This window comes from Diabrotica undecimpunctata, chromosome 4, assembly GCF_040954645.1.
Source record: "Diabrotica undecimpunctata isolate CICGRU chromosome 4, icDiaUnde3, whole genome shotgun sequence".
NCBI lineage: Eukaryota > Metazoa > Arthropoda > Insecta > Coleoptera > Chrysomelidae > Diabrotica > Diabrotica undecimpunctata.
In genome coordinates, this window is record NC_092806.1 from 114,618,410 (window position 1) to 114,643,809 (window position 25,400).

Consider the following 25,400-nt stretch of genomic DNA (forward strand, 5'->3'; position numbering starts at 1 on the left):
AAGAGTAATCGTTTTATTTTATGATTAGAAATTAACTAAATTCAAATACTGTAATATAATTTCAGCAGTTACCACTGCAAATTTTACAAAAGTTAGACATTAATCACTAATTTAAGTAAAAAATTGAAGTTGGAAAAAGTCGAGTTACTGCACACTTTTTGCACATTCTATTGTCATTTGTCAAGTTTTGACAATTCAACATTTCACAATTTTTAACTTAATTATGTATCATGACTATTCACTAATTGTTATGCAATCCATTCAGCAACTCTCTATCACTGTGAATACACTTTTAAGGCGCTTGATATCCAAAAAACTTAAATTTCTAGGATGAATCTAATAATTTGAGTAGAGACTGTAGGATAATTGGCTTTTGTTTTGTTACAGTTTTGAGTCTGAGTCAAGTTTTTGCCAATACACTTTACATACCTTGGCTCCTTTTAACAATTACTTTGTATAGATACGCCTTACTGATGATATCTTTCATTTTTCGTCTCTTGTTATTTTCCTTCTATATTCTTTTTGTAACAATGATGTTTTTTCTTGCAAAGTGTTTCTCTTCTGTACGGTATTCTTCCTTACAAATTTCCTTATAAAAATATAACTTTCTTCTTTTTCTTTTTGTACCTACTGCTCTATGGAGGATGCCAACCATAATTTGATATTCCTTTTTCTTGGGTAATCTAATTAACATTGACACATCCATTATGTGAAAACAACTGTCAAAACTACTCTGAATATTTCTTCTACTTTCTTTAATCATTAATTGTGGGAATAAATATTTTTCAGTTCTGAGCATTTCTTGGTACCGTCATGGTGGTTCTCATTTTGTAATGTTTCATTGTTCCCATAACATTTATACTTTTATGTTGGTTATTCTACCTACTCACTATATTCTACTGAATTCTACTATACTATATTTGTAGTAGTTTTGGTTATAGATGTTTTCAGGCTCCAATCTTTCATTCTATAGTAAACCGGAACTTTATAATCAATTCCAAAGTGCACCAGGTTCAGATTTCCCGGCTCATATTCCTCTATTCCTTATAATATTATAACCGTAAACCATAGTCTTCTTTATTTGTTATTATAACGTGCTTCGCATAAAACCAATAAATTCAGTCTCAATAATGAGGATAGACAAACATCGTCTTATTTTTTAATTGCTAAACATCTTCCCATTTATTAGTAACAAATAATATGCTATTTTTTGTTAACTGTTCAGTCAGAAAAATACAAAAAATCCTAATGATTTTAATTTTATGAGCTAGTCATACACATACTACATAATTATTTTCTCTTATAGCCTCCTGGTAGATAGTACATCAAGCACGCCGCGTACGCCAGAGATCCTAAATTCCCTTATAGCCATGACCAATCCCCTGGACAACTATTCCTTTGACGATTCCACGAAAAAGACACCGACCAATGGTACAGCGAATGGGCATTTCAATTCCAGTAGTGATTCCAACAGCTCAAGTAGCAGCCAGGTAAATATGAAAGAAGTATAAGTAATTTTTTTACAACTATTTTACTGCTTAAATAAAACAGGATAATTAACATTGCTTGTAATGTTAAATTCATCTTTTTTCAAGTAAACTGATAATGTTTAAACTGATGACTAATCCAGTTTCAACCTTTAGTTGAAATAAGATACTTACTCCTCGTCTTGTTAGCTTCTTTATAATAGTATATTTCTATACACTGAAAGCCACCGAATGTGTCATGCTATTTCCACTTCTCCAGTGGTAGTTGCAAAAAGCGCCACCTATTTTGGTAGCTTTAAACGAAAACGACTGCCGTTTTCTGTCTTTTTGTGCTGTACGAAATATGTAAAAGATTTACAAATTTCAGCAAGAGCTTTGCTACGGCTTTGATAAATTGAAAGCGGCGAAAGAAGCACAATTCGTCAAACTTTCCGTGTATGAATTGGTATCAATAGACTGTTATAAAGTTATTTTTACATGCCCTACGTGTTCAGACAGTCGGGTAGATACAAACTCATACACGGAAAGCCAGTGAATGTATCATGCTATCGACTTCTCCAATGGTAGCTATAAAAAGCGCCACCTATTTTGGTAGCTTTAAACGAAAGCGACTGTCGTTTTCTGCCTTTTTGAGCTGTAAAAATGTAAAAGATTTACAAATAGTGGCAAGAGATTTACTACGGCTTTAATAAATTGAGACGCCGAATATATAAATAAACGGCGAAAAGAGCACACCATATTACAAAACTTTGACTGACACTATGTGATTAAATAATATCAAATGAATAAGTCTATGCAAAATATTTAAATAAAAATTTACAAATTAATTAATACATTTTTTCTATTGCAGGTGGAATCACCAACGACGAATCCACCAAGTGTCCAACATACTTGTTCCCAACTCATTAAGGCTGGACTCAAACTAACGATCGAGCAAAAACGAAAACAGCAGAGCGACGGAGAAGATCTTCTCGACTTGGATAAAATAAAGAAGATAAAGAAAAACGACTATAGCGAATCAGAAGAGGATAAAATAAAAACGGAAAACGGGGTAAGTAATTGATAACTTACGTATTGGCAATCTTTTTTTTTATCTGTTGCAACATCAATAGATTCTTGATATTTGATAGTTAATATTTTTTGTAGAGGTTTTCCAAACATTTTTTGTAGAGTTTTATTCTAAAATGTAGTATATAAAACACATAATCGACTTCAGATGTAATTAAGCCAACCTTTTTCACAGATATGTATTTTCCTGCATATACGTACAATATGTTTTCGTAATACACTTACCTGGATTATATTTATTTTTCTTGGATTATATTTATATACATATTTATTTTTCTTGATATTGCCATTGTTTTCTATTTCATTTTATTTTTATGGAGTACAATTCTAAATAGAAACTGCTTTCGAAAGAATAAATACTGCGAAATGGATTATGTAGGAAAAACATAGAATCATGAAGACACTTTAGTAGGAAACGAAGCTTGCGACTCACACAGAAGCGCCATCTACGGAATAGCTACGAGAACAAATTAGTCTATTTTCACCTAGCATCTTCTAAGGAGCATGAAGCAAAATATTTAAGTCTTTTTAAAGAAAAATATATTTTTTAATGCCTCGGTGGAGCAGTGTTTCCTTGGTCGAAATAATTATACTACTATTAAGATTTTAACCATCACGTGTATACAATGAAGAAAAGAAAAAAATCAATTTCTCAGCGCTCTAAATTTCGATACTGTGTATGTTTTCTGATACCTGTAATTTTCTATTCTTCACCTCTTCATTTTGGTGTTTATACACAAATTCTACTTTTGATTTTGTTTCTCCTTTTTTGTAGATATTATCCCTTGTTATTACCAGTTGGAAGATAAAATGGACTTCTATCAATCAAAAGAAAACTTCATGAATTAACAGGTAAAATTAAAGTAGACAGAGGCGTTACACAAGGGGATAAAATTTCGCCAAAACTTTTTATAACTCGAATACGCAATGAAATCACTGATGCACAGACAAAATCGCTTAGGCAAAACAGAAGCTTGACGAATTATTAAAGGCCTCATTAGAAGTTGGTTTCCGAATAAATGCATACAAAACTCAAATAATTACAAATGTAGTGTTCCTACAAAACATAGGCGACGTCGATATAAAAGGAACACATATGTACAAATACCTTGGGTACGAAATACAAATTAGGAAGAAAAATCAAACGCATGAAGTACAGCGTACAATAAGTTTGGGTTTGGCTGCTTTTGGAAAATTATGGGAGATTGATGTACCTATATTTCTGAAGAGAAAAGTATATGAATAATGCCTGTTACGGTAATGTCATAATTAGCGGAGACATTCACATTAACAAAAAAAAAACTCAAAAATTTAAGGGTAGTCCAGAGAGCCATGGAAAGAGTCATTGTTGGAATCACTAAAACAGACACAATAATCAATGACACTATCAGACAAACAACGAAGGTCGAAGAAATTGAAACATGTAACTGCAATGAATGGAGATGGGCAGGTCATATGGCGAGAACATCGAATGTGGCGACTATAAGAAGACAAACGTAGCAGAGGTCGACTACCGGCGCGTTGGAGCGACTACATAAAAATAATTGTTGAGATTGAGAACTGGAGTATGACAGCCCAGAATAGAGAGACTTGGAGGGAGCATATGTTCAACAATGGACAGTAACGACTGCATCATCATAACTGGTGTAATATTTTAACATTGTTTTATGATGGTGTGGAACTAGAAAATTACTATTTCTATTTCTAATTATTTACAATATGAATAAAACGAATATTATTACTTTCATTTTTATAGTTTTATATAAACATTTTTTACCGTGTTATGCTGCATACATTCGTGTTCAATATACGCATATTTGATCGGAATGTGAAACATCTGGCTATACATATAACTAATAATTATGGTAAAAATGCAAGATTATACACATTTATAATTAATAGATGATAACTAAGATACTTGACCTAGTTAATGAGAATTAAAACAAGATGAATTTCCATAATTCTGATATGTTTGCGTATTATATTTGCTGATCTCAGTACAACTTCTTTTTAGCAAAATTAGTAAAATTAAATACTATATAGTGAATATACAGGTACGTGTAACATTTGTATAAAGATAAGCAATTGCAGCGAAAAACTAAAAAAGACATAAAATAATCTTTGACACCAAAATCACACTCGCAAGAAGCTTGGTTTTCGCGTCTTTTCTATGTGTTGCCGAATGTTAGACTTTCTAGAAGAAAGACAAAATGTTTATAGATGCGTTCGAGATTAGAGATGCCGCCAATAATGGTTTGGCCGAATACCAAATATTCACCCGTGGCCGAAGCACCGAATATTCGACAAAAGATGGTTGAATAATAACGAGAGCTTTTCAGTTTCACTGAGCACTGGATATAATCTTCAGAGTTTATTCTTGAAGATGGCGTTTTAGTGATGAAACCGTCTAATGGCTCACATACTGGTACCAATATCGCAAAAGAGCTCAATACTATTGCAGAAATATGGAATATTCGTCGAAAGAAGATCCATTTGCTTGTCCATAACAGTGGAGCCAATATGATAAAACGTGTATGAGACGCGAAATATGATTCTGCCAAGTGTTTTATTCATTCATTGCAAGGAACTATCGAAGAATCGCTAAAATCTCAAACAGAAATAACACAGATGGTAGTTACTGCGAAACAAATTGTTACAAATTTAAACCACTCTGGAATATCAGAACAAAAGTTGAAATCAATTCGTCAAGATGCCAATGTGCCAATTTACCGATTATTAGAACAAAAGTGAGGTGTGTCTTTAAGCATAACAAATCACGAATCTTTAAATAATTTAACACCTTAGTGTGAGTTAATGAAACAATGCAACAAACTCCTTATCGAAGAGATTACTAAAATAACCAGCACAAGTATTTCCTGCATCTCTGAAGTGATTCCATATGTTGTTACATTGTTGAAATACCTGCAGAAAGAAGATACTGCAAATAGAATAACAAATTTATTAAAAATGAGATCTTTACTACAAGATGGAATAGTTTCAACAGAGGTTTTCTTGGGATAAGTTCAAACATGAAGAAGTATCGATGATTATTCTACTCCACTTCTTAAGGAAAGAAACACCAATGAAACTGATAAAAATAAAATCCACAAGGAAACCAAATTCCTATTTTGGCAGTGTACCATCTATCACAAAATTTTTTTTATTTAAAAAATTCCTTTGTAAAAGGTAGAATAATAAATTTAACGTTATTATTTACACCTCTTATAAAGGAATTTTTTAAATAAAAATTTTTAATTAAAATAAAGTAGTGGAAATACACGACAGTTTTTGGAACCGTTTTGAGGAAGTAGCTACAGAGAGCAAACAAAATGATGAGCATGCAGAGAAAAGTTCTGTGGCAAATAAGATCGAATTTTATTTGAAAACTGTTCGCCTAAATTGGACGACAGACCCTTACAAGTGGTGGTCAGTAAACGGAAAAGAGTATCTGAATCCTGGCAAAATTTACAGAGGTTTATCTATCGTCTCCTGACGTAGTGTATAATGAGCGGCTGTTCTCAGATGCTAGTAATATTTATGAAGAAAAGCGCAATCGTTCGCTATCAATATACCACAGTAATATTTTGGAATAATATGTGTTTTTTCCATGATTTGGTATTCGGTATTCGGCCGACACAGTCGGCAAACGAGACAGTCGACATAAAAGTGAACTCAAGTTTAATTAACAACATTAGGTATGTCGACGATACAATCATAATAGCCGACAACTTGGAAGACTTAGAAAGACAAAATATTAAGATATAGTGGAGAATAGTTAACATAAAAAAAGACAAATTCGTGAAAATAAGCAAGAACAACAATACAAACGAAATATTAACGGTAGGCAGCCAGCAGATTGAGAGAGTAAAAAAAATACTTACTTAGGAACGACAATCACAGAAAATACTGCAAACTCACAAACGATTATACTGCAGAAATAAGATTCAGAATTGAAAAAGCAAGTGCCAACTTCGTGAAAATGAAAAAGATTTTATGCAGCAAAGATCTGACATTGGCCCTCAGAATAAGGCTAATTAAATGCTATGTACACAGTGTACTCTACTATAGAGCTGAATGCTGAATCATGGACATTAAACCGGAATACAATAAATCGACTTAACGCGTTTGAAATGTGGACATTTAGAAGATTGTTAAGGATTCCATGGGTAGATCGAGTCACGAATACAGAAATGTTAAGGAGAATAGGCACAGAGAGGGAAATGGAAAATACAATAAAAAAAGGAAGTTGTAATATCTCGGACATGTGATGAGAGGCGACAGATACAACATCTTGAGACTCATAATTCAAGGAAAAGTAGAGGGTAGGAGAAGCGTAGGAAGGAGACGCGTTTCCTGGTTGAAGAACCTAAGAGAGTGGTTTGGTTGCAGCCCAAGGCAATTATTCAGAGCAGCGGCATCAAAGATCAGAATAGCCATGATGATTGCCAACCTTCGTCACGAAGATGGCACTTAAAGAGGAAGATTCGGCCGAATAGCAAATATTTGAAAAAGTAACCGAATAGGCCGAATACCGAATAGTAGCCGAATATTCGTGGCGTGACTATTCGAGATGTTTTGTTAAAGACGAATCCTGAGAATTCCATGAGTGGCCCGAAGAACAAATGATGTCATAAAGATCAAGAAAAGACTGAGAGCACAATATATTTATTTATTGTGTTCAGGAATGGTCTCAGAAGCATATCATACAGGAAAACATTCGAAGGTGCACGAGATACATGCAGATTCTTCACAAGATATATGGCTCATTTTGTTACAATCCTAGACGTTCCGCTGTCATAATGTTTAAGTATGACAAAAGGTAGAGATAAGTAGGGAAACATACGAAACGTCAACGCATGAAGTTTAATGTCACGACACCTATAACAGGTTAACGACTAGAAAGATAAAGAACAGGTAGTATTTGTAAAACTCTCAAAAAAATGGAGATGAGTCATTAATGATTCTGTTAATCAAGCAGTTGAAGAATACGTCAAATTAAAAAAAAATGTACAGTAGGCGGTATTGTAGACTAACGCGAAGCTTCATAATATGTTTCCGAATTTTTAAACAAAAAAAAAATAGTATGAAACATTTCAAAAATCAAAATAACAAATTATGGTCAGTTTTGACATTTTAGATACCTAAAGGCCATCCCCTCGTTAGGTACACAAATGGCTTTTTCCGCTGTGGCTGTATAAATATGAAAATGTTTTACTAAGGCGCTACTGTAGACAAGGGCGGAGCTTTATACTATGTTTTCTGTATTTTTTAAATTTAAATAATATGTATATTTAAAATTAAATAAAGTAATTTATTTATTTTTTATATTTTAAACAAATTCGATAAATTATTATGTTTGCTCCTAGCGCCACCTGTTAACGTATTAACAAAGTACACATTGTTAACTTATGACAAACCTGTCAAATTCAGACCAAATATTAATAATAAAATATAAAAAAATATTATTTGATAGTACATTTAATTATTATATAAACTAAATGCTATGTACACAGTGTACTCTACTATAGAGCTGAATGCTGAATCATGGACATTAAACCGGAATACAATAAATCGACTTAACGCGTTTGAAATGTGGACATTTAGAAGATTGTTAAGGATTCCATGGGTAGATCGAGTCACGAATACAGAAATGTTAAGGAGAATAGGCACAGAGAGGGAAATGGAAAATACAATAAAAAAAGGAAGTTGTAATATCTCGGACATCTGATGAGAGGCGACAGATACAACATCTTGAGACTCATAATTCAAGGAAAAGTAGAGGGTAGGAGAAGCGTAGGAAGAAGACGCATTTCCTGGTTGAAGAACCTAAGAGAGTGGTTTGGTTGCAGCCCAAGGCAATTATTCAGAGCAGCTGCATCAAAGATCAGAATAGACATGATGATTGCCAACCTTCGTCACGGAGATGGCACTTAAAGAAGAAGATTCTGCCGAATAGCAAATATTTGAAAACCGAATAGGCCGAATACCAAATAGTCGAATATTCGTGGCGTGACTATTCGAGATGTTTTGTTAGAGACGAATGCTGAGAATTCCATGCTTGACCCGAAGAACAAATGATGTCATAAAGATCAAGAAAAAACTGAGAGCACAATATATTTATTTATTGTGTTCAGGAATGGTCTCAGAAGCTTACCATACAGGAAAAAATTCGAAGGTGCACGAGGTAGATGTAGATTCTTCACAAGATATATGGCTCATTTTGTTACAATCCTAGACGTTTCGCTGTCATAATGTTTAAGTATGACAGAAGATAGAGATAAGTAGGGAAACATACGAAACGTCAACGCATGAAGTTTAATGTCACGACACCTATAACAGGTTAACGACTAGAAAGATAAAGAACAGGTAGTATTTGTAAAACTCTCAAAAAAATGGAGATGAGTCATTAATGATTCTGTTAATCAAGCAGTTGAAGAATACGTCAAATTAAAAAAAAATGTACAGTAGGCGGTATTGTAGACTAACGCGAAGCTTCATAATATGTTTCCGAATTTTTAAACAAAAAAAAAATAGTATGAAACATTTCAAAAATCAAAATAACAAATTATGGTCAGTTTTGACATTTTAGATACCTAAAGGCCATCCCCTCGTTAGGTACACAAATGGCTTTTTCCGCTGTGGCTGTATAAATATGAAAATGTTTTACTAAGGCGCTACTGTAGACAAGGGCGGAGCTTTATACTATGTTTTCTATATTTTTTAAATTTAAATAATATGTATATTTAAAATTAAATAAAGCCGGAATCCCAGTCTAGAGCCGCCGTCCGGTCCCGCTACCACGATGCAGCCACATGATTGGCCAGCGCGCGCTTCTTGACGTTCGCGCCACGGAGTGTGCCGATACGTCCCGACACGACAGGTCACCGCGACTATAAATAGAGCGGTAGCGGAGTAATCGTCGGATTCACTCCCTGCCTCTCGACGCGTTAGTGTTCTGAGCTGTTGGACGTGAATCCCTGTCCTGGCATTTGGTTTTCACCTCTGGCTGCGTTGAGTAGTTGAGTTACTGTGACCAAATGCCCATCTTGGTAGTTAGTATTCGCCTCTGGTTGCGTTGAGTAACTGAGTTACCGTTGCTAACTACCCATCTTCCTGTCTTTTGTTTCTTTTTCTTTCTTTTTTTGTTCTCCTGAAGAAGCTACATACAATTGTAGCGAAACGTCGAGATGAACCCACTTTTGGGTCACTCACAAATGACACGGTCCAAACCCGGAAGACGAATAAACTATAATTTATTTATTTTTTATATTTTAAACAAATTCGATAAATTATTATGTTTGCTCCTAGCGCCACCTGTTAACGTATTAACAAAGTACACATTGTTAACTTATGACAAACCTGTCAAATTCAGACCAAATATTAATAAAAAAATATTATTTGATAGTACATTTAATTATTATATAAACTAAATAATATGTTTAAAAATAATAATTGTATTGATATGAAATTATTTTACATCGAGAATTATTATAAAAATTTAAGCAGATGTTTTAATGTTGTTATTAATCGGATAACATTGAAGACTTATTAAATTTTGACAATTGTTATAAATCGAATCTTTTAGTGAAAGATATTCTTTTAATTTTTTACTTCTCCTTTAATGTCTATATTTTGTTAGTTATTTTTCATACATTTTTTAATTTAAACCCGCTTAGAGTAAATATACATGTGATGACTAGAAACGAATTGATCGAGAGTAGTGAATCAATGTCAAGAATCGCTATTCTATGACGCTACATGTGACGACGCAATATTGTGGCGCTAGTTCCGTGACACTCGCCTCGGCATTTTACTGTAGAGAAAAGAAAGTAATACAACGCCAGTATAAAAGCCTCGCTTCAAAAACCTAGTACCAATGTAAATAGATACAAAAATAATTAAAGGCAAGATGCTTAGACTTCTTGTAATGTTCAACTAAGACCAAAGGTCTTTAGCAGGAAACAGCAAAACCAATAAAAGGTTAATTGCAATGAAGTCATGAGAATAAGATCGTGATCAATATAAGAATATTATAAGCATGGTATTCGTTGACGTTCCCTACGACCATGACATCCTAAGAAGAAGAAGAAGATTCATCTTTTATATGAGTTCTCTGAGTGCCGATTAGTAGTTACCCAATGTTGGTCAACATCATGGATATTATTACTTTACTTTCTGCGGAAAAGATCTGTAACATTAGTTTGAAACGATTTTCCCAGGTTCTTGACCCAGGAGATTATTCTTCTTCCAGGACTCCTTTCTGTTAGGTTCTCCCTTGGATTATTAGCTTAACACTTCATATATGTTGGCATTTCGCTTTAAGTAGCCCTGATATTCTAGCTTGTGTTTTTGAAGTGTTGGGAAAATTTCCATGTCTTTAAATAAATAGTCTTCTTAATACTTCTTCATTTGATCTTGTAGATATTCCTAGTTCTTTCGTTGCGTCAAACATTTGATTATGTATTGTATTATGTTTGTTGAAAGAACCTTTAGAAATAGACAGCGGAATAAAACAAGGGGATTGGTTGAGCTCTATGCTCTTCAATTTGATCATGGATGAAATCATCAAAAGCGTTAACAAAGGATGATTATACAGAATGGGAAACAAAGAAATCAAAATACTCTATTACGCAGACGACGCAATATTGATAGCCCAAGATAAAGATAATCTGCTCTTCAGATTTAACATAAGAGCGAAAGAATTTAATATGACAATCTCATCTCAGAAAACTAAAACAATAGTAGTCAGCAAAGAACCAACCAGATGTAAAATAGAAATTGATGGCATCAGTATCGAACATAAATAATGGAAATAAAATACCTAGGAATTACACTGTCTTGCTATGGAGACCTGGACAAAGAAGTGAGATATCAAGTACAAAAAGCAAATAGACTGGCAGGATGCCTTAATAACACTATATGGCGAAACAGACATATTAATATTGAGATGAAATCAAGAATGTATAAAGCCAGAGTACTGAGCTGAGATGAGAGTACTGAGAAGAATCAGGAAATACGCCGAGAGATCGAAAGAGAAGTGAAGACATTAGAAGAAAATGCAACGTACAGTGCATAAATGAATGGACACAAAACAGAAAAAAAGAATGGAGTAACCACATAAGCCGAATGGAGGAGACCCGTGTCGTCCAAATAACAAGAGATAAGTCACCAATCGACAGAAGAAGTATCTGACGACCGCGCAAAAGATGGAGTAAACTTCCATAGAGGTATTAATCTGCCAATGAACAAGCAGAATTGCTTATAAAGAGGAAGAATAAGAAGATGTTTGTTGAAGATCTATAAAAATTATTGCATATAAAAAGTTGTTTTATATTAGAAATACATCATTTGTACTTTTTTTTTTAATTTCTGAAAAATTGACCAGAAACCGATCTATCAATGTTAAATTGTACTTGGTACCATCTAATTGAAGAAGGCAATGTACGTATTTATACGAATCTATATTTTATCATTGTTTTTACTTTTAGATTTCGAATAATCTCGGTTTAGTCAGTAGCACCAACCTGTCTACTCCATTCAGATACAATCTATTAATATATCCACAAGTGTTTCTATTAATTATGTTATACATTAGTTTTTGATGTGGCTTGCCAAAACGTCTAATTCGGGACATCCTGTACTACAAACAAATAAAAATTAATCTTCGGATGACATTCCTCTATGTACTAATAGAAGAAACAAGCACAATGTCCACTGACATTTGACATATTCGTGTTTCAAAAATAGAAAAATAAGTTGATGTTCCACTTATTTTGATCTTTAAAAATGTTAATGTATTTTTATTATAAGAAAACGAAATAAAAATGATGAAGGCTGCCAATTGATAGAGATGTTCCGAACTAGAAATCTTTAAAACCGGTTTTCAAAAATCAATTTTTTAATTACAAAAAATTTTATAGTTTTATCTATATAATAAATTAGTATGAGTATATAAATAAAATAAATAATATGAATATACATAAGGTAAGCAACTCAAAAGAGTCCACCCTGTTATTTGGCAATATTCATTGGATTTTGTATACCTAGTTGAAATTTAACGATACAAACAGTTAAAATTTTTCAACTTCCTGCCCTGCAGTACCATAATTCCCACCTAATTTTAAGTTGGGAATAGACCATGTGTGGCAATCATAAGACAGGTATTAACATATTAACTCTGTATGCTATTCTGAAGCTATTTTCTTGTGGCATCATAATGCAATTTACTGTGTTTGTTGGGAATAAACCACAATTTTACTTTAAAATTTATTTTATTTATAAATTACAAATTTTGTTTTTGTTGCTTGGTAAAAAATTCTTCTAATAATTTAATTCTATCTGACCCATTCATATTGACAATTCAAACATATTATATTATACACATCCTACAATAAAGTTTTACCAGGAACGCAACTCAAAAATATTGGCAATATCATTTTAAAGGCGTCTACTTTAAAATGTATAATATATGTCTGAATTGTCAATATAAATAAGTCAGATAAAATTTGTTTAATTTATAAATGTTTTGTATTTTGAGAACGATTTCCGAAGTAGAGATTGAAACGTCAAATAAACTTAATTTGAAAGTAAAATTGTGGATTATTCCCAACAAAAATAGTAAATTGAATTAACTCTGTTAATGTGTTAATTGTGTTAACCATTACACACGTTACCACCACAACACCATTACATTGTGTTGTTTTACACACTTCTAAAATACTCGTAAATAGTTCAGTCTGGTTATGCAAAAATCATCGATTTCACGGCAAAATTTTTCGCAGATACCTGAAGCATTTAAGAACTAGGTGGGGTTACTAGATGACGAATAGATGAAAAAGTACTCGTATTTTTACCTTGCGTTTTTTTTAAACAATATAATTTATGGCCACAATTTGATTTTTTGTCTATAAGTTTTTTCCCTTATATTTTACATAAACAATATTTATATCATTTTTTTCTATCAAAAATATATTTATTTTCCCGTTTTTTAAATTAAAATTGATAAATAATTTACGGAGATATTTGCAAAAAAGCTGTTTTTTTGCACTAATTTATAAATTTTATTAATTTTTTTATTAACAAAACAAAATGTTATTAATACATCTTAACATCGAGGAATTGCCGTCTTTTAAATTTGTACGAAATTTCCCCCCTATCGCTCAAATAGTTTAAAAGTTATTTAATTTATTTATCCCCGAGGCTAAATATTTAAACTATTGAACTTGCTCTATTAATGATGCTAGACACATTTAGCAAATTTCATAGGATTCTTTAAGACTGAAACTATCTCAGAAGTTAAATGCATATTGCGTTTTCATCGAAATTATTTACAATATAAACGTTTATTTATTAACATTTTATTTTGTTAATAAAAAAATTAATAAATATAAATTAATGCAAAAAACTGCTTTTTGCAAATATCTCCGTAAATTATTTATCAATTTTAATTTAAAAAACGGGAAATTAAAGATATTCTTGATATAAAAAAATGTATACAAATATTATTTATGTAAAATATAAGGGAAAAAACTTATAGACAAAAAATCAAATTGTGACCATAAATTATATTGTTTAAAAAAACGCAAGGTAAAAATACGAGTATTTTTTCATCTAGTAACCCCCACCTATGTCTTAAAAGCTTCAGATATCTGCGAAAAAATTTTCGACCTTTTTTTTTTAACCGTACTAGGCTAATAGGTCAAACCTGCAACACGTGTATGTTCTCAAACAATTTGATAGTGTGTAAATTTTTATTAAAATCAGCTAGTAATAGTAAAAGTACTTTCATATAGTAATACCTCATAGAAGACTTATTGTCAACACAAAACACACTAAAAAACATTACAAGGCCAACACCTCTGTTATAGGGGTGATAACCCTTTAAAAAGTTGTAAAAATCACATTTAAAAAGTGCTTGGTATACCAACGAGGCAGCCATTAGTACACCAAGCACTTTTTAAATGTGATTTTTACAAATTTTTAAAGAAGTTTTACCCCTTTAACGTTTGTATTGTGTTTTGTGTTGATAGTAACTTTTTCTACTACTTCTTCTACTTTTTCTAGAGAGTTTTCTACGAAACACATACCCAAAAGCCATTGAAATTTATAGGGATCGTATTTTTAGGCCATTCTTTTTGAAATAAAATTTGAACGGAGAAACTTATCTCGAATTATTAGAGGACTCAGATAATATCATTTTGACAGATATACTCGAAAATGATAGCATGTGTCAGAAAATGAGTTGTATTTTCAGCAAGACGGCACACCTCCGCATTATAGCATAAACGATGTAACAAAGGGGATACCTTTACGAACGTTTTCCTAGACAATTAATTGGACGAAGACGTTTTATTGAATAGCCAGCAAGATCCACTTATTTAATTTCTTTGGACTTTTCCTTATGGGTTTTTTTAAAAATCAAGATTTATAATACCATTCCTGCTTCATTGTAAAAACTAAGGCAACGAATAGTGCATAAATTTAGCCTAGTAACCACCCCTGAAATGCTTAAAAATATTTATCGTAATTTCGAACATCGCCTTTATAGTCGAATGGAAGTTAGTGGATATCATTTTGAACATTTGATTAAACAATTATAGCTGATGCATAAACTGTTTTGAATTATGAATTTATTAACATAACATTTAATTCATTTTATTTACGTTACATTTAATAAAGTTTCCTATTCATCTTGTAAATTTCGTTTTAATATAGTTTTTGACGTGACTAAAAAAATTTGAAATTGACGCTAACAAAAGAGAGACTAGAGAGGAGAATTCTATATCTATAAAGGCTTAAACTTACTAAAAGATAATAATATTCCAAGTGAACGTATCGTATCGAGCGATTTAAATGATCCAAATCACAGAATCCGATCGTGAACATCTCTAATGACAATTCAACTACTACGAGACATCATCTGCTTTTTGGCAAATGCATCAAAACATATTGTGTTTCTGATACATATCAATTGGAGATTAGCCAGAAATCACCGGATTTTGCACACACTTCAGATTTTTCTTGCTTATTTCTTTCCGATTCGATGAAAATAATTTACGGGACTATAATTATGTATTATTTATATTCATTGAAAGCTACAGTAAATCAAAAAAAAAATAAAATCAATAAAGTCTACTCAGATTTCTAGGTTTCTTTAGTTGTTTTTATATACTTTTTTGTTCTCTTTACATTTATTTTTATGCAATAAAATTTAAAAGAAACTATTTGAAGTAGTTGGACGTGTATTTACCTCCTTTGTTTAAACAAATATTTAGAATGTTATTAAATTTATGATCCTAAACGTATCTGGAGTTCCTTATGTTTTTTTACTTTATTAATAATGATAATTGTTTTTCCTGTTATTTGTTTGCTTCAATATTATAGTTTTTCAGGATTATTTCAAATTCTGTTAAAATCACAAAGTTACCTTTGTGTATTCGAATGCTTTGTTTTATATTTATCAATTCTCACATATTCTGTATCTTCTGTATTTGTATTAAGCTGTTCGTTCTATTTCTTTTGGACCCGTTTTAACACTTTATATCTCTTGTACAACCATGCAAGTTATATTTTGGACTGTACCCTCGATATCAGAAATTTCTTGAACTGCTTTATGTGATTGGTTCTCTAATTAAGATTCCGAATCCGTTTCTTTTGCAGTTAACTTGAATTCCTTGAAATCATGATAGATTGCAGAAACTTCTACATTAATATTAGCTGATTTTGGTACATTGATGTTTGTTTCAACCAATTCCAAATATTTTTGGATATTTATAGAATGCTCTATAGCTTTAGTTCTAGATATTTCAGAATCTCTAGGCATCTCTCTTCTACAGATCATACTGAGTGCTTGTATCTTAGGGATATGCACTTGCTGTGCTATCTCTGACATTATCCAACCAAAATTTAGTATTTTTTGTGAGCAAACCATCCTAAGTTCGATCTACTCCGTTAAGTAATATCAGAATATATTCTTTGGCTCCTAATAGAATATCTATTGGACCTGTTTCATTGAAATTTGCTTCCGCCAGGACTTAGTGCCTATGGTTCTTTTCTTTTATCTATATCTTCTCTGGTAGATTCTTTGTTATTTATTCGTAGCACAAGTGCTTTTAAGTTTAATGTCACGCTCCATTTTGACATCCTGTGGTCTTCATTTCCAATTCTAGATATCTGGGTTTGAGTCTCTTACTCCCGCTAATTGGAATCTTACCTATATTGGAATCAAATTGCCAAAGTAAAAGTTTACAATCAGAACACCCGAGATATCAAAATACAGAAAGAAGTCCGCCAGAGTTGCGTGCTGTCACCACTACTGTTCAGTATGTACAGTGAAGCGGTATTTAAAGAATCTCTCTTATTCAATAGAAGGTATATCTATTAATTCTTCTTCTTTAAGTTCCATCTTCTATCGTAGGTTGGAAATCATCATGGCTATGCGGACTCTGTTGACTGCCGCTTTGAAAAGTTGTGCACTACTGCATTCAAACCATTCCCTTAAGTTCTTAAGCCAGGATATTCTTCGTCTTCCCACATTTCGCTTTCCTCGGATTTTGCCTTGCATAATAAGTTGTAATAATGCGTATTTTTGCCTTCTCATCACATGTCCTAAGTACTCAAGTTTTCGTCTCTTGATAGTTAATATTATTTCCGCCTCATTTCCTATCCTTTTAGTTACTTCCACGTTTGACATTCTTTGAATCCATGATATTCGTAGGATTCTTCTGTAACACCAAAATTCAAAGGCGGCCAACTTATTCAGATGGACTTGTTTTAGTGTCCACGCTTTCAAGCCATAAAGAAGAGTAGAGAACACGTAACATCGAAGCATTCTCAGGCGTAGTTCTACCCTTATATACCGACAACAAAGAAAGAGAATCTATCTATCAATGGAGAAGCCTTATTTTGTTTGAGATGTTAAGATGCATCGGGAATCTCTTGAAATCTAGCATCTAAGAAATGTGTTCGAAGTTGTTTTGTTAAACGAAGAATGTTGAGATATCGCCAAATAGGTGAAAGATTCAGGATCGTTTATTAAGGCTTTTTGCTTTCAGACGAAGATTTGTAACAACCCAGTTGAAATTTAAGCTCCAACACAAGTAGCATTAAAATAAGTTTGGAAACAGTTCGACAACGTCTTCTAGAAGCGAGTTTTTATCCTCGCATTGCTGCCCAAGTCATTTTGATTGAGATTTTAAATTAAATTATTTGAATTTGGAAGAAGCCGATTGGAAAAGAGTTCTTTTGACAGATAAGGCCCGCTTTTGCTTACATAGTTTGTGTTTTTAGAAGGCCAAATGTGTGAAGCGGCATTTCATTAACAGCACGCACGAACATAGTGGTATTAAATAATGGAAATATTATTACTAAGCCCTTCATATTGAACATTATTCAGGCTCATGTACTTAGTGCCTGATGGATATTGTCAAAAAATTTTTGTTAATACACGATAATGCTAGACCTCATGCAACCCGATCAAATCGGTACTACTTCTTAGATGTTGGCATTGAAACAATGGGCTGACCAGCACGTAGTCCCGACCTTAATCCCATAGAACATGTCTGGGATATATTTGGGAGGCCATTACGATCTCAACCGAACCGTTCCAACAAATTTGAAGGATGGCTGAACTTTAGAATGACCTAGTCCAAAATAGGGATCGAATTCTTATTTTAAGCATGAATCGTAGATGTCAGGATATAATTAGAAGCAGAGGTGGAAATACAATTTTAGAGTTAAAACGATCCGTAGAATTTGTTTCTGCTCAAAAATAAAATTTGTAGTAATTACTTAATGGGAATAAGCCACAATTGAAGTTTAAAATAAGTTTATTGACCTTTTAATTTCCACTTCTGATACAAACATTGATTTTGATAACGATTTCTAAAGTGAAAATTAAATACAAAATACAAACATTGATTTTGATAACGATTTCTAAAGTGAAAATTAAAATGTCAATTGTGGCTTATTCCCATTAAAATAGTAATTCTTTTAAGATGCCAAAAGAAAATAGCTTCAGAAAAAAATTTGTAGTTACCATTTCTACCGTTGGTTCTCATATCTGTAGCTCTATGTTTGAATTAGTCGCAATAGGAATATTTGATCCAGATCCAATGTGCCACGTCTCGTTAATTTCTTATTTGGTGATAACAAATATCTTATACACAAATATTTACCGTAATAATTTAAAAACATATGTAACGAAAAATTATATATATATATATATATATATATATATATATATATATATATACTATACACAAATAGTATTTATGTATAATGCAATTAGCTTCATATTTTAGTATTATTTTTTAATACTTACACCTGACAAATTATGATTGATATAGAAGAAACTATCAGCAAGATATGTTGGTAGATTTCGAAAGTTCCGGAAAAACCCGCATAACTTTGTAGGTAAATACTCCAAAAATAAATATTAATAATTTAATCAATAGAAGGATTACCTGAAGAGATAAATGGCAATATATCTAATAAAAAAAGTATATATCTGATAAAAAAAAGTAAAATATAGGTCGATCTATATCAGTGAATACATCAAAATATTGTAAGTGAAGGTGACAAGATTGATAATTGGTACACTGTTGTGTTGGAACAAAAAAAAAAATAGTTTAGTTGAAGCAGAAAATAGCCGACAAAATATTGGAATAAAATCCCTAGATTGAAATAAAATTTATAACAATTATCACATAATGCAACTTTGTTTATGACAATGTATAAACTTAAAACTAAAAAACTAGAGTATTTGGGTCACAGAACCAGAGGAGAAAAATATGAGCGGCTGAGAATTATTATGCAAGGAAGGATCCAAGGAAGAAGAAGCATAGGAACAAGACGCATCTCCTGGCTGAAGAACCTTAGAAAATGGTTTAACTGTAGTTCACTACAACTTTTCAGAGCAGCAGCCAACAAAGTGACCATAGCCGTTATGATATCCAACCTCCGATAGGAGATGGAACTTTAAGAAGAAGATAAATTTAAAACTATTGTTAATTTGCTCCAGCAGATTTCCTTCTTGTCGGTTACATAGCCAAGTAGACCAGGCGGATAAAACGCATTCGCTTTATTACGAATGATATCTAATGGCTCAATGGTTTAAACCCTTCTTCTTCTTCGCGCGACTAGGATTACTCCTGTTTGTCTGCCTCTTATTCTGTTTAAGTCGTTGTTGACTGTACATTATCTTTTCACCTTTTTGGCGGCCTTTCAACGGGTCTTCTGCTATACGGCTTGTTGTTTTTACAAATGTTCGCTAATCTATCTGGTCCCATTCGGTTTACATGTTCGTTCCAGTTTTTTTTTGTTTAAACCCCTGGCTACAAAACAAAAAGGCTAACTCAGCAGTGTAAAATATAAATGGATCTGTTACTTAGGCTAGAATATGCTCGTGTAGCATAAACACACATACAGAACACACAGAACGTAAACAAAAAGTAGTTAATGAAATTACTATTTAAATGGGAATAAGCCAGCTTATTCCCATTTAAATAGTAATTACTTTAAAATGCCACAAGAAAATAGCTTCAGAACAATAGTAGTTAATGAGTATTAAGGAGTCAAGTACTACTTCAATGCAGGGCACTCTTACCGTAGGCATGTTACAAAGCAGTATAATTAACACTTTATCTTGTTATGTAAATGGTTTAGTAATGATTAATATAAAAAATAGAGATATTATTCATCTTGTTATCTTTGCTGAAGACACGAATAAATTGATCGTAGGATCATCTTTAACCAACCATGTCGATGAACCATGTTTCAATCAATCAGACCTACTATCTGATTAGGACGTAATCAAGAGGCAATGGGGGCTTTTAGGAACCGTAAGATATATTCTAGGCTAGTGTGTAAATATCAAGGAGAACTCAATAGACTTAAGTCACACGGGCGTGGGTGCCACGGCTTCGTGGAATACATGGCAATAAAATAACTGATGAACTTGCCAGAAGAAGATCAATCACAAAATACTTTGATCCCGATCCGGCCTTAGGATCTGGATTTATTGCATAAGTCCCTCGTTAATTTATTTTGCTTGGACTTAATTTAGTATGACTTATAAAAAAATGTTAAATTTCGCTTCTGTAAAATTTATGAAATATCTGCCTAGTTTATGAGTATAATATCTTGAGACTGCAGGACATAGTTCGTGGGTAAAATTTGCCGCGTATCACTTCACGAGGGTTCAACTTTTAAGACGCGCTTTTCTTTATTGTTGTTTCGTTCAAAATATGCAAAATAATTTGAGCCACAAATATCAATTTTAGTTTTAAATCTTTGTGTTTACTAATTGCCTTAAAGTTTAAGCATCAAGCCTAATAATTATATTATGTCCCTCTTTAAAAGAATAATTTTTAGTTTCAAGGTTCTATTTGTACAACCTGTATATTGTGTAATTACGGAGGAAAAAATAAAAAGCTCCAAAGATAATAAATAGAAGTTAATTACCTCGGAAAGCGTTTAAACACATATATACATCAACATAAAAATTTACTGCTTTAACCTTGGATATAATTATTTACTGCATTTTTTTATTTAACCATCAAAAATATGTACACACAGTCAAGGCGGTTATAGAAGGGATATTTGGAACTACGAACTGATAAAGAGACTTAGTGGGAATAATCACTAAGCGAATATGTTTTCAAATTATTCAAGACACTCTCTTTTTAAATATTTCATTGTAATTTTTTTTAATTTTAATAATTACTTAACAACTTGTTAAAATATTACGTACTTCTAGCAAAGTCAGTTTAGGAAATAACAGGGAGAGGAGATAGTTTCCTCTCCCAAGGAATAGAAATATTGCTGACTGCAAAATGTAAGGCAAAAAATTTAGTAAAGCGATACTTATTGAATATAAACTATTTGTTTTCGAATAAAAAAACAGTGAAATATAAGTATGTAGAAAATAAATTAAACAAAAAAAAATAAAAACTGGGATTAGGAAACTGCTGCAAAGGTTTAAAAAGTTAATGTATCTCATTTTCCATAAAACTTTTGAAGCATGGATTAATGCATAGAGGGACGTTATAACTGATACCCATGTACCTGGTTCTTTTTACTATGGCTTTTTTTCTGCAAAATCTGCACCACCTATGGGTACCATCTAGAGTGGGAGGGTGTTGACCTACTTCCGTTAGTTTGACAACTTTCGGAATTGTCCTAGTTTTCACAAGAAACACTGTAAGTCTTCACCGTCGTTTTCTGAAGCAGTCTGTACCAATTAGCTGACGAGCCAAACTGATCCTGAAAGACAATTTGCCATATCAATCAAGAAATGCATAATTCTGTGACACCATTTGACAGAGCGTCTTCCAACTTCATACGTTCCCGCAATTGGTCGAACCTGTCAACATCTCCCGTTATTCCATTATATTCGGAAACACGAATAGGACAAAAACTTCTTCTTTTCTCCCTTGCTTATTTTTTCGTGATGGACAAAAAAATGTACAATTTTGTTGTCGTACAATAAATGTAGCAACTATAGGGCCTTTAGTCTTGAACTGAAATTACCCCTTCTTTAAACCTTGCTCATTCGTTTTAACTCTGCCAACGGCAAATATAACTTTTTTTGTGCAAAAGGCTTATTAATTGTACAGAGTTAAGAAACTTATCAAATGCCACAATGTTCATTTGGTGTTGAACATCCTCCGTGAGCTTTACAAAACTACCCTTTCTCCTAGACCGAATTCTGAATCTGGTAATTTGTCGATGCTTTTCCAGTATATATGCTGAATTTTAATATAGCATGTTCTCGAATCGGCCAAACAACAAGCTTTGTATCCCCTTTTGACTGTCTGCATTGGCATGAACCGTTTTAGTGAGTTTAAGTGAATGATAACAGCTACAGCTTTTTACACCCGTATTGGATCTGAGCTTCAGTAATTTTTCATATGAGGCAACTGATGTACTCCTATTATTATTTGCAGCCCAATAAAAGCCTTTATCTGTACTTCGTAAACGTCTATTCAATTTTTTTTTATTATTTTGCCTGCCATATTGATTTGTTTCGGAAACCATTATTGGTATTGCATTTGTAAAGCATTCATTAAAAAGATTTTCTCCCTTAGGGGCAATTTCAAAAGATGTTTGTAATGATGCCTATTCTCACACAAGGTCACGGCCAATATCCATATGGAAGTTCGAGATATTTTCACTCCATATAGTTTCATTATTTTCATCGACATCTTCAGTAACTGGGGCTCTAGTAAATCAAAATCTTCTTGAAATGTTTTAGATATTAGACCCACTCTACAAAAAAATGTGTGTTATCCATTTGTGCCAATTTTTGGTCGGCTTTCAGGTCACATTCTGCTTGTGAGTCAGTATCATCTTCAGGAAGAGAGAAAAAGTACAACATCTCTTCCACATGCTCATTTCTTTCAAAAATTTACTGTTTAGATATCTAAAAAGAGGGATAAACAACATGTCTGGTTATTTTATACATGTTATGAAAAGAAATATAAAAATAGTTGCTAACGTATAAGAAATGTAAAGAAAAAAAAATCACACTTAATTCCTTGGGATACATACCTCCCACCTAATTAAATTGATGGTGTTGGTAAAATATAACAAATAATCTTAAACTGCTACATTTACAAGAGAATAGAATACTTACCCTTTAAAAAGGTGAAAATGTTGGAAGGCTTAATTAAAAACTGATTTATTATGAAGAAATCTTCAAATGACACACAAATTAACTTTTGACAGTCGATATGATCACTTCTCGAAGTTTGTTAGAACACTGAGGGAATTTTTATACTTATACTGACGTAATTTTGTCACTAAATGATTGAGGACGGTTTCGAAAGATTTCTATCCGAATTGTCGAATAAAGGCCTCTCCCATTTCTCGCCATTCATCCCTGTTGTGTGCTAGGCGTTTCCACATTGGTCCTGCGACTCTTTTGATATCGTCGCTCCAGCGCATTTGAGGTCTTCCTCTTGGTCTCTTCGCATCATACGGTCGCCAGTTTCCGACTTCTTTATTCCATCTACCATCTTCGAGACGTTCGTTGTGTCCAGCCCATTTCCATTTTAATTTAGCTGCTTGTTTCGCGGCGTCCTTTATTTTTGTTTTGTTCCGGATTGCTTCGTTCGTTTGCCGATCTATTAGTGAGATACCAAGCATCTGTCGTTGCATGGCTCGCTGAGTTTTTCGAATCTTGTCCATGTTCTTTTTTGTGAATGTCCAGGTTTAAGCTCCGTAAGTGAGAACGGAAAGGATACAAGAATCGAACACTTTGGTTCGAAGGTTTTGGGGTATCTTTTTGTCTTTCAGTATGTATGAGAGTTTTCCAAATGCGGTCCATCCCATTCTTACTCGTCTGCTTATTTCGGTAGTTTGGTTTTCTTTGTTTACCTTGATATTCTGACCCAGATATATGTATTCTTCCTTGGATGGTTATCGTCGGTTGATCATCTTTATTCGACATTAGCTTAGTTTTACTCAGATTCGTACAAAATATATCGTTATTTAATTATTATCTTGCGAAAATCATTTGCTTTCTTTGTCCCGTCGATTGTGTCGAAATACATTTTTCCGTCAAATGATACTATGCTTCATAAGTGGTAACTTTCTCAACTATAAAACTGTGTTTTTGATTATTCTATCCATTAAAATCGTAAATAGTTATTCACTCACACTATTTCCTTATTTGACCGCTGGTTCATTTCCAAAGTGGCTTAATTTTAAGCCTTCCAACTGTTCATCTGTCACGGTTTAGTGCAGGCTTTTGATAATATTTTATTTTAACTTTTACATTTGTAATATTCTATGTTTCGGGATACCTTTTTATCTGATTTTGATTTAGAATTTGTACATATTTTACTTGATTAAATGCTTTGCCATGGCGATGATAAAATGAATATAAATTTTTTTCTAAATATAATAGTAAAATATCAATTTTTAAATATATTGTGTTCTATTTCAGTTAACGGCGGAAGACGAAGAAAGGCGAAGACGAAGAAGGGAACGTAACAAAATCGCTGCGACGAAATGCCGCTTGAAAAAAAGAGAGCGTACTGTTAACCTCATCCAGGAATCCGAGACCTTAGAATCACAAAACATTGAACTGAAAAGCCAAGTTCAGGAGTTACAGGCGGAAAAGCAATCGTTGATGAACATGTTGTCCCTCCACAGGCCGCAGTGTCAGCACAATATTGGTAAATATATTTTTGTTATTAAATTATTTAGTTTTAACATCAATAACAACTTCAGATGCCTGTTGGTTCTCCTATCTTCTTCTTCTTTTTATGTAGACATGACTCTGTCTATTTTTTAATGTGCCTCCAGTGAGTTGTCGTTCCATCGTTTTCGTGGTCCTCCTATTGATCGTCTTGGTATTGGGGACTCTTGCCGTTTTTACTACCCTATTTGTTGTCATTCAGTTTATATGCTCGTTCCATTCTACTCTTCTATTTCTTACCCAGTTCTTGATGTTCTCCATCTTGCATCTACGTCGTATCTCTGCTGTTTCTTACATCCTTTTTGTCTCCTCTGTGTCAGGTCGTGTTTCTGCCGCGTATGCCATTATTGGTCTGATGACTGTTTTGTAAATTCTGCCTTTCATTTCTTTCCCGATATTTTTATTTTTCCATATTGTTTCATTCAGGCAGCCTGTATCTCTGTTTGCTCTATTCACTTGATCCTCCACTTCAGTTTCGAGCTTTCCGTAGCTAGATCATGTGACGTCTAGATATTTAAACTCCATCACTTGTTCTATTATCTGACCTTCCAGCTCCAATTTACATCTTACTAAATTTGTTGTTGTAACCATGAATTTTGTCTTTTTTGGGGAAATTATTATATTCAATTTTCTGGCGGTTA

General features: G+C 32.8%; 1 protein-coding gene across 1 annotated transcript in view; it reads left to right on the top strand.

Moving 5' to 3' along the window:
• The window catches only part of LOC140439874 (activating transcription factor 3-like), a 229,648-nt gene that overhangs the window by 197,191 nt on the left and 7,057 nt on the right, over nucleotides 1–25,400 (top strand). The window contains exons 3-5 of the mRNA XM_072530041.1: nucleotides 1,307–1,490; nucleotides 2,338–2,538; nucleotides 24,505–24,736. Of these exons, the coding sequence (XP_072386142.1) occupies nucleotides 1,307–1,490; nucleotides 2,338–2,538; nucleotides 24,505–24,736 (617 nt within the window). The remainder of the gene's footprint in view (nucleotides 1–1,306; nucleotides 1,491–2,337; nucleotides 2,539–24,504; nucleotides 24,737–25,400) is intronic.